Genomic DNA, 11,008 nt, shown 5'->3' with positions numbered 1-11,008 from the left:
TTCGGGCGGGGGGTTGGGAGCCCGGGGGGGCGGCGGGGGGGCGCCTGTCAGGTGCAGGCGCGGCTCCCTCTTCGCCTTGGGACGCCGACTTCTCGCTGGCGGGGTGTGACCGCCGCCCTCCCCTCTCCCGGGCCGGCCCCCCTCATTCCCTAGGCTGGGGGCGCGTGCGGCCCCGGGAGGCCTGCGCGTGCGCGCTACGCGCCCGGCCGGCCCGGGCTCGGATGCCGGGTCCTAGAGTCCCCGAGCGTCAAGGACGCGTCGAGGGTGGAAGCGTTCTGGAGCCGGAAAGGAACGTGGCGCGCGGCTGCGGAGAGAGCATGGGTCACCGGTGAGCCCACCCCGGGCACCGAGCGATCGTGCGGTGATGATAATCATAGCAACAGCCACTTGTGTACCGCTTACTACATCCCAGGCTTTGTGCCAGTTGCTTTACATTTGTAAGTTTAATTTTTATAGCAGTCCCATGAGATAGATAGTGTGATTATTCCTGTTTTACAGATGAGGAAAGCAAACTCCTTGAACTTGGGATCTGCAATGAATAGTGTCACCAGTACCTACCATCACGAGGTGCCAGGCATTCAATAAATATTTGTAAAATAATGAGGAAAGCATTTGTAGCTAGGTCCAGTGCTCAACATTGGCCTTCCTGCCCTTTGAGGGTCTTGCAGCATCAGAATTAGAGTATAAGGGGCGACATTCAGTGCTAAATATTAATGACAGGCTTTGTGTAGACTGTGAAATTGTGCTTCCAAAATAGCAACTCCCAGTTCCGGGCCAGGGTAGCTTTCTTCCTCTCCAGGCCTTCGGCTGCCCCTCCCCCCTTTTTTACTGCTGCTTAGCAGGTTGGCCTTGTCATGGAGTTGGTTAGGTAGTCCTGGCCTTCTGCTTTGTAAGCTCCCAGAGGGCAGGGCCCCAGTGTATGTCCCTATTACAGTAAACATTCCAGAAACACTGGCTGGATTGTGGCACATGCTGAAAGTGATAACTGCTGTAGGTTGACTTGGCTTGTTGAGGAGACGCTGCCAGCTTCCTTCCCCTCTAGGTGTGATGGGGCCCAAGGGACTCAGTTTAGATGGAAGATGAACTTTTCTAGCCCCAAAATGTTTTCCTGGGTGGCGGTGGAATCTTTGAAACATGGATAGGATGGTTAACTTTAAGCATGCAATATCTCGATAAAAGGCAAAGGGATGCCAGGGACTTCTGCATAAGGCCCCTCCCATCCTAATGTCGATCAAGACATTTCTGCTCACAGGGCGTCTGAGTGTGCAGGCGAGGTGCAGGGCTTCTTGTCCTGCCCTCTGCTGTCCTTAGTCTGGTGAGAGCTGCTTGGACAACATCATTCAGCAGGTGGCTGTGAGGGCTCTTAGTTTGGTTACTAGGCCTGGAGATAGAAAGAGGAACGAGGCATGTGCCCACCTTCGCTACATCTGCGGTCCAGCTTGGGAGAAGGAGCTGCACACCACTCACACAGTGTGTAAGGCATGCTGGTGTCGATTTGCTGAGGGGCTGTGGATGGCCTGATTTGACCAGGCCGGTGGAGGCTTGCAGGAAGGGTTGAGGATTTGCCGACAAGGCGCTGGAAGGGTGCGCTGGGGCCAGATGGCAGAGTGCCTAGTGAAGTGACATCCTGAGGAGTTTCACCTTTCGTCCCCAGGCAGTGTGGTACTTTAAAAGGTCTTTCGAAGAAAAGGAGAGCTTTTAAAGATAGCGTGTTATGTTCAAAAGAACCTAGGCTCTTTGCAGCCTGATAAAACAGTATGACTCTTGTACAGCCTTGGGCAAGTCACTTAACATTCCTAAACCTTGGTGTCCCCAATTGAGAGGACTTCCATAAGTATCGTGAGTAATAAGTGAACTAACATGTTACACTCCTAGCCTGGCATGGTCACACTCCAGTCGTGACATTCCACCTTCAGTTCTGCTATGAGTGAATGCCTACAGTTCAGTCCCTCAAACGTCGCTGAGCACTCACTATGTGGCAGGCACCGTGTAGGTGCAGGGGACACTACCCTCATGAAGCTTATGTTCTATCTACTCTAGTGAGGGAGACTCATAGTAGACAACAGATGCGGGTAATGGATGATATAATAATATCTATAACATCACATCAGGCGGTGCTGTGATTGTCTGGATTCACACACAGAACGGTGAGGTGCCGCTTCAGACCAAGTGGTAGGGGAAGACCTCAACATTTGTTGAGGTGAAGCGGGGAATTTGGGAGGGAGTTTTCCTGCCGAGGGAGCAGGGATGCAAAGGCCTACCCGCCTGGGGAGCGTGGAGGCGGCCAGTGTGGCCGGAGCGGAGTGCTTTGGGGAAGTGGTAGTAGCCAAGGTCCGAGGGAGCCTTGTGCATCCTGGTGTGGACTTTGGATTCTGTTCCAACTGTGATGTGAAACTCAGCTGGTTTTGGATAGGGGCATGATGCGATCTGATTAGTGATCGGAGAATGCCCTCCATCGAGAAGCGCTCGAGCAGCGAGAGTAGAAGCCTGGGACCTGCTGAGTGTGGCACTCACAGTCGTCCAGGTGCGAGATGACAGGCTTGGTCAGAGCAGTGGCAGAGGAGTGGTGAGAAGTACTGGGTTCTGGCTGTGTTTTGGAGGAAGGGCTGAAGGATCGGATGTGGGGTGTGTGTGACAGAGGAAGAAGAATCGAGAAGGACAGCAAGGGTTTGGTTGGAGCAACAGCAGTGCCCTTTATTGAAGTGAGGAATCCTGGAAGAGGCGTGCATTGGGGGCAGGAGAATCAAGAGTTTGGTTTTGCCTATAGTATTATTTACTTAATTATTTAAAAAATCAACTTGAAATCAAAATTTTTAACTGAGACGTTTCTTGGGCAACTATGTCTATAAAATTACAGGCACTAGCCATATATTTTTTTCTAATGTACATTGAAATAAATCTGTCCCCATCAGGCTGTCACCTATAACCATCTCATACGCTGGCAGAATGTGGCCAGCTGCTCTAGGACTCAGTAAGTGCTCCTCAATTACTAGTATCCCCTTTAAGAATGTGTTAGGACTATATTTGTAACGGAAACATAGAGAACCTTTGATGAAAAGCCTAGTGAGAGAGGCGGGGGCCCTAGGGTGGAGTTGGCCCCCGAGAAGTAGGGAAGGAAAAGGGGGTCATTCAGGAAGATAGAGACGGCAGCAGGCAAGGGGCATTCGAAGCTTTTTGGAGAGAAAGAACTGCTGCCCCCCACCCTGAGCCATCTTCCTGGGGGCATTATTCTCTCTTTCTGAGCTTCCTTTTAGCCTCTAAGGATTTCGGGTGCTTTCACCACAAAAACACTCGGCCTTTTCATACTATAATTTGATATTCAAGCTGTGGCCTGAACTTGCAACTATGCTTTGTCTACTTCTGCTACCCAGGAGTTTGAGATGAGTCTCTGTGGAGACTTCAATGGACTATTTTTATATGACGTCCTCACATGTGTATGTGGGGAGCTCATGCGTAAATATATGTACAAAAGGTGTTTGTAACGCCCTCAGTGGGTTAAATACAGTTGGATCACTGTAGAAACTTTTAATACCGAAATATGAATTTTGGAAACTGTGTCACACAGCGAAGTCAAAATTAGGCTTTTCGAAATAGCTTGCTTGCTTACCGTATTTTCTGTTAGATTTCTCATGAGAAGTTAGTTTGTAAGCCATCAGAGAGTTAAAGTGGCCATGCTCACTGTTGTAGGTACTTACTTGGCTCTGTGAGGAGCCTGTGTGAGCGTGAGACGCCCCCTCCCCAGCTCTTTCCCAGCCACGACTCACTCACGTTCTGGGGGCTGAGGCGCCACTTGCTGCTGGTGCTGGAGGGCCTGGCATTCGCGGCGTGGGAGAAAGTATGCATCAGTGTGTGCAAGGGCGGAGAGGTGGGTGGTTTTTGTGAATAGAAAATCCGTGACCTTTCCGAAAATTGTTCAGAAACATGGAGGAAGGAAGTGAGAGACTTGGCAGCCTGGGGGGTTGTGATGGAGTCAGCAGTGGCCGCTTGGTACAGCTGATGCCCGTGGAGGCGGGAGGCGCGGGAGAACACGCAGCGGCATGGGAGCGATGGTGGGGCCTCCGCTGGGGTCAGGGAGGCCACGTGCTCTCCCTCTCCCACGTGGGTGGGACCGCTTGCAGTTCTCCGGCCAGCTGTTGTCGGAGGTTTGAGGTGCTGTGGGGCTGCATTCTCGGCAGGGCCTTCCACAAAAGCGGTTCTTAGGGGTAGCTGAGAAATCGCCCGCATGTCATGGGATCTAAGACACCATTAATGATAAGGACACATCATCATTTTACATACTACTGAGAAAACACACTGCTAAATGACTTGTAACACACCAACTTTAGGTGTATTAAATTGTTAAAAATATGTCTTTGAATCAGGAAATAAAATAGCTGATAAACAATACCAGGCTGCAGCATGACAGTTGCCACAAGGCCACATAGTTAAGAGCCAGTGAGCGGGGTGCCTGATGTGCATGCTGAGGCCACAGGGATAGATTTCTCAGGGAAGGGGCTTCGTGGTCTTGGGCAATATTTTCCAGAGCCTGAGACACATACAGTGAGGTGGTTTGGTGTGTGCTGTGTAAAACTCATCACTACATATCGAGGAGGTTACTTGCTTTTCAGTTCTCTTTCAAACTCTGATGATATCAAGAGAAAGATTCGGTTTGGTATAAGTATGTCCTTAACACCTTTCTGATTCTTACCAGCCTCCCTTTTTTGTTAACAGAGAACAAGGCTCCAGCTCCAAACCCACAGCAGGCAGTAGGTTCAACTACAATTTAATATCTTCTTTTTTTTTTTTTCATTTTTTATTATCTTCGAGATATGGCAAGTAATACTGCTTTTTCACTTATAATACTGAAAAAGCTTACGTTCAAAATTACATCATTTGGGTAAAAGAAAGTGTGGCGGTTTAAAGAAAAATAATGACGTGGGTAATCTCTGGAAGATGTCGAGTGGAGGGCTATGGTGTGGGAAACAGGCCCCTGGGACCGTTCAGGTCTGAGCGGGGCCTTCAGGGGGACAGGACTTGGAAAAACAGGAAGGGAGTGGCCTTGCCTCATCATGGATACTTTTTAATATGTTCTTTGAATAATTTGTTTCTTATTTCTTCTTTATTTTAACAGCAAGTCAAGTCAAATTGGCTAGGAACTCAATGCGCCAATGTGAAACAGGTAGCACTTTGCTCAGCAAGGTTCGTTCGTGGCTGTAAATAGTTTGTTTTAAAGTGTGTGTTGGTTCCCGTACCTCTAGGGTCAGTGAGTGGCCTCTTCATTTGAGGTCCTAAAATACATTAGGCTTTTCAGCAGAGCAAACCTCTGGTCGAGGTGTCACTTCATCCTGTGTTTGGTGCTGACACCTCCTGCCGGAAGTGGGTTAGCTTCCCACGCTTTCTGTTCTGGCTACAGTTTTTTAGAAATCGTTTGGAACACTATATAGAAGGCCTTATCAGTACAAGATAGAGAGCTGAGTGAGCTTGTCAGTCTGTCAAAGGGTGAGATTCAAAACTATGTCAACAGGCTGGAAGGTCGGGATGGAGCCTTCAGATATAATCAAACTGATAGAAACTTAGGTTTTAAAAAATCCTTTACAGGAATGTGGTTGGGGAAGACTGACTCGGTAGAACTTCACAGCAAAATGACCTTGTTATTTAAGTTGACAGTAAGCAGGAATTTTCACATGGAGGCTATGTGCCCATCTTTAAGTATCCAATGGTTATTGATTTTTGTGTGTTGATTTTCTATCCTGCCACCTTACTGATTTTTCTTTGAGTTAGTTTTATCATTAATTCTTTAAGGTTTCCAGGTACTGTTATATCAGCTGCAAATAGAGATACCTGTACTTTCCCTATGCTTTCTCTTGTCCGACTATATGGGCTGACACCTTCAGTTCAGTGCTTCGTAATGGAGATAGTAGGCATTCTTGCTGTGTTCCTGATCTTAATGAGATGCCTCTTGTGCTTCCCCACTAACTAAGGTGCTCGCCTAAGGACTGATGGAAGTATACCTACAAGTGGCCTGTTAAGAAAGTATCCATTGATAACTGTTTTCTTGAGTATTTTTTATCAAGAATGAACAAAGACTATCCTTAAACAAACAACAGCACTGGAGTCCATACCCATTGACCTGCACACCAATTACTAGTTAATAGAATAATGTATTTCCGAAATATCACTAGCTTAACATTACGATAATTAGATTTCGAATAAAGCATTTAAGGTTGTAGAAGTATCCAGACACTAGTCATAAATACTTTCTGAAGAACGAGGTGATTGTTAAGTAAATTGACCACTGTCATATACACAGTTTTTCTAATTTGGGGGAACTGGTTGTTCCCACGTCACCTGAGAGTGGCAGCAGCAGTCAGGACAGCGTCAGCCCACTCCTGATGGCAGCATCGTGGGCGCCCATCGCGAAATGCTTTTAGGTGAATTGTTCCTGTGCCACTATGCACCTACATGGCACGTTCCTCAGTCGTACATTTGAGATCGTTTGCTATAAAAGACTAATTCAGCAGGCTTTTATAGTGCGTCCCTTAATGTCGAGTGGGCCCATGAGTAATTTTTTTTTTCTCTAAATTATAACTTTGTTGCAAAGATTCAAGCCCCTGGAAGCCTTTCTCTGTCCTTTGCAGGAGTTAGATCATGGAAGCGCAAGCACAGTGATTGCTACATGGATGACAAGTTATATACATTGTGGGCAACACTTGTGTATTGTACATCTCATTAGAGGATGAGTTCAATCCATCTTAATCTGATACTTAATCACAAACAAGAGTCTAGAAAGTATAAATGTCTTCTCCCATGCTTTAAAACAACTGGGCCACATCAGGGGTGCTGAATTTTGGCTTCTTGGCCCATCTTTTCTGGAGGAAGACACAGGATGCTCCTGAATGGGGAGATGCATTTGTGCTTCTGCTTAATCTTATGCTTAATTTCATTCCAGTTGGAGCAGGAGACAGATCCTAGAAAAAGAAGCTTCTTTTTGAAACTTATTTGCCAGATTGCCTGAGACATTCCTGAGGTCCTTGGTGTTGGAAGTACACTGATCAGATCTAAGACCTAGGAGATGATTGGCAAGAAATTAATTCCTTGAGAAATAATTAACTCCTTGGCAATAAACTCCTTTCTGTGGTCTGGGAGACCTTACACTGTCTCCACCTAGACAATGTGTGTATCTGTGTGTATGAACACACAGCAAGCCACTTGCCCCTGCTCACTGCAGAGGACACGTTGGCCTTCTCGTACGTCCTTAAACTTGACACACTTTATTTTCTACCTGAGTGCTGCTCCTTCTGCCTGGAAAGTTCTTTCCCCACTTTCTGAAGTAGTTCTGCTTCATGATGATTCAGGTCTGGCTTAGAGGTCACCTCCCCAGAGAGGCCTCTTCTGACCACCTCATCCAGGAGAGCCCTCCCCGCTACTCTCTGTCCCGTTACCCTGATGTATCTTCTTCGTGGCACATATCCCTGTCTAAAATTATCTTGTTTGTTTATTGTATTACATGTTTAAAGTCTCTGTCCCTAGAGAGAAGGCTTCAAACAAGGACCCAGTGTTTTCTCCACTCTGTCCCCAGTACCTGAAATAATGCCAGCCTGTCGTAAATGTTCAGTAAATTTTTGTCGAATGAATGTATGTATTAATTGAATATACCCTAGTTGCATAATATCATATGTGGGCTCCAAAGGCTTAAGTTCACATATGTTGAGAGAGACATTTATATTGCTTTAAAATGAGACAGTCAAGATGGGAGCCAGAAACGGTTTTGTGTTACTGCGAAGCAGTTTTTTGCTGTAGCTCGACCTGAAGGTTTTAAACGGCTAGTGTCACCAAGAGCTGAGCAGAATGTCAGCCCTTTTCGCTGTTTCTTTTCCCTTAGTAGGTTTCAGTCATGTCTTTTATTTTCAAAGGTTTCTAGTAGGCATTAGTAGTTTTTCAGCTCTTGTCACGAATTTAAAAAAAAGATCCTATAAAGAAGACATAAGTAAGTTTAGGGACTTAACCATGTTGACGGATTGCAAGATTCGACGTAGTAAAGAAGTCACGTCTCCTCAAATTGATCTATAAATTTAACGTAGTTTCAGTGAAAATCCCAGCAAGATTTTTTGTAGATATAGACAAGCTGATTGTAAAATTTATACCAAAAAAAGCAAAAGAACTAGGATAGCCAGAATGATTTTGAAAAGGAATAAAGCCAGAGGCATCCCCCCAACTCGATTTTCAGACTTTCTATAAGGCTGCGGTAATCAGGAGCATGGGATTAGTGGAAGAATCTGACCCACAGAGCAACGGAATAGAACAGAGTCCAGAAATAGATGCACACAAGTATGGCCAGTTTTTGGCAGAGGTACAAAGGCAATTCAATGGAGAAAGGATAGTCTTTTCAACAGTGTTAAAACAATCGAACATCCACATGCAAAAAACAAACAAACAAACAAACCCCAAGACATAACCCATGGACCTAAACCTTCTGCCTTATACAGAAATTAAAATGAATCACAGGTCTAAATGGAAAACTAACACTTTCAGAAGAAAACAAAGAATATCTCTGTGACCTGGAGCTGGGCAAAGAGTTCTTAGATATGACACCAAAAGCATGAACCATGAAAGAAGAAAATTGATAAAATGGATTTCATCAAAACTGAAAACTTTTGCAATGCAAAAGACACTATTAAGTGAGTGAAATGACAAGTTGCAGACTGGAGAAAATATCTGCAAATCACATATCCAACAAAAGACTTTTATCCAAAATGTATAAAGAACTCTCAAAACTCAACAGTCAATAAAACAAACAACCCAATCTAAAAATAGGCATAAGAGTTAGACACTTCACCAAAGAAGAAATGTGGATGGCAAATAAGCGCATGAAGATATGCTCAACATCATTATTTGCTGTTAGGGACATGCAATTAAAGCCACAATGAAATACCACATACCTCTTACAATGTCTAAATTTAAAAAAGAAAGGATACCATGGGATGAGGATGTGGAGCCACTGGAACTCCTCTGCAGTGCTGCTGGGAATGCAAATGGTCCACCACGCCAAAAGTTTGGCGGCTGCTTACTAAGTTAAACGGTCTCACTCCTGAGTATTTACTCCAGAGAAATGAAAAATTGTGTTCACACGAAAACCTGCTCATGAATCTTTATAGCATCTCTCTTCATAACTGCCCCAAACTGGGAACAGTCCAGACGTCCTTCAGTGGATGAATGGATGAATGTGCTACATACATGTGATGGGACACTGCTCTGCAATAAAAGGACAAGCTGTTGATGCCGGTGACACCGTGAATGAATCTCAGAGGCACAATGCTGAGTGAAAGAAGCCAGTCTCAAAGCTTATGTACTTAAAGACCTAGAGTGTAGTGGTAGTCGCCAGGGGCCGGGGGAGGGGAGGATGGGAGTTTGTGTTTCGTGGGTATAGAGTTTCGGTTTGAGATGATGAGAAGAGCTCCAGGGGTGGACGGTGGTGATGTTCGCACAGCAGTGGGCGTGTATTTAATACCATGGGACTGTATACTCAAGATGGTAAATTTAACGTAATATGTTTTTTCTCAATAAAAAAACCGTTTGTGTACTGCCTAATTTATTTATGACATTCTCGCAAAGACGGTATAGTCAGGGAGCACAGGTCAGTGGTTGCCAGGGGAGGGCGTGGCTACAAAGGGGCAACAGGAGGGCATGTTTGCGATGATGGGGCTGTTCTGTGTGTTGATTGTGGCAGTAGTTACACATGTTAACACATGTTAAAATTTTAACACATGTTAAAATTCGAAGACCTGCACACTAAAAAAGAAAATCCGTTTTACTCTACGTGTTGATTCAGAAGTGAAAACAAACTCCCACTCCCTGCAGAAGTCGCTCCAGGGTGCACAGCACAGAACCGAAGCGGAAGAATGCATGCAGTATTAAAGCGATTAAGACGAAGGAAAAGCCGTCGGGTCACCCCGATCAGTATGCAAATAAGATGAAGTTTGCCACAAAAACTAACCACAGGCTTTTTACATATCTTGATTGCAAAAGCCTGTTGCAGTGATTTTCACATCCTTTTTTGAAGGTTGCTACTGCTGACTTGTAAGAAGTCACGCCCAGCACTGGTCTTTATTCGTATTTCAGAAAGTTTTCAATCCCAGCTTTATTCTCCTTGCGATGGAACTTTGATTCTCCGTTGTTTGCGTTAGCTGCAGTTCCCACAGCGGTCCTGGGGACGCCCTTGTGAACCAGGCACCGTTCTCAGGTGGGGGTCGCGTGGGGGCTGGGTGTGAGGCAGTGGATCGTGTCTGGGCCTTGCAGCAGAGTGCACCCTAAGGAGACTTAGGAAATTCAGAGTCTGGGCTGGGGTCTGGACAGGAGAGCGGGGGGAGGGGTTGTTAAAACTCTGTCGTGGTCATTTTACCGAGAGCCTGCTTTGAGATGGTGGGTAGAATGGGAGCCAGACACAAGCAGGCAGGAGCGAGGGAGCCAGGGTTAGTAGGAGTACACGGGAAGGCCATCAACCAAGGCTGGGGACGATCTTCCCTGAAGGAAGACTTCCTAGAGCTGGTGACTCTGGCGCCAGAGTCTGGAAGGGCGGGGAGAATTGCTAGAAAGGACAAGGAGGGCGCGCCACATGGAGGGCGAGAGTGGACCGTGGAGGGGACGGTAAAGCCTTTGGTACAGGTGGAGAAGGTGTGGCGGGCAGCGGATGGGAGAGGACACAGTGGAGCAGGGACCAGGGGTGGAGGCACCAGTGCCAGGGACAGTGACCATGCCTAAGGCAGGCTCGTGAGTCGATTCCTCAAGGCATGGTCCTGGGCTACCTGAATCGGTCACCTGGGAGGAGCTGCCTATGGTGCCGACGTCCAGGGCCCCTCCAGGTCAGACATTCTGGCTATGGGACCTAGAAAGCTGCAGTTTTAACCAGTGCCCAAGGGTCTGGAGTCAGAGCCTCCATAGTGAGAAGCGGGGACCCACCGAAGAGTTTTTTACCAAGAATTATTGTGTGTGGGTCTCGTTCATGTTGTGAAACAGCTCGCTCCTGGAAACC

At 46.5% G+C, this 11,008-nt stretch overlaps 1 protein-coding gene across 1 annotated transcript in view; it reads left to right on the top strand.

Annotated features, from left to right (window-relative positions):
• The first annotated feature begins 10,407 nt into the window (after positions 1-10,407).
• The window catches only part of TAB1 (TGF-beta activated kinase 1 (MAP3K7) binding protein 1), a 12,893-nt gene continuing 12,292 nt past the window's right edge, over positions 10,408-11,008 (top strand). The window contains exon 1 of the mRNA XM_015593535.2: positions 10,408-10,650. Within this exon, the coding sequence (XP_015449021.1) occupies positions 10,408-10,650 (243 nt within the window). The remainder of the gene's footprint in view (positions 10,651-11,008) is intronic.

The sequence above is a fragment of the Pteropus alecto genome, unplaced genomic scaffold (genome assembly GCF_000325575.1).
Source record: "Pteropus alecto unplaced genomic scaffold, ASM32557v1 scaffold157, whole genome shotgun sequence".
NCBI classification, from domain to species: domain Eukaryota; kingdom Metazoa; phylum Chordata; class Mammalia; order Chiroptera; family Pteropodidae; genus Pteropus; species Pteropus alecto.
The sequence above is the reverse complement of the archived record's forward strand: the minus strand, read 5'-3'. Positions and strand labels throughout refer to the sequence as shown.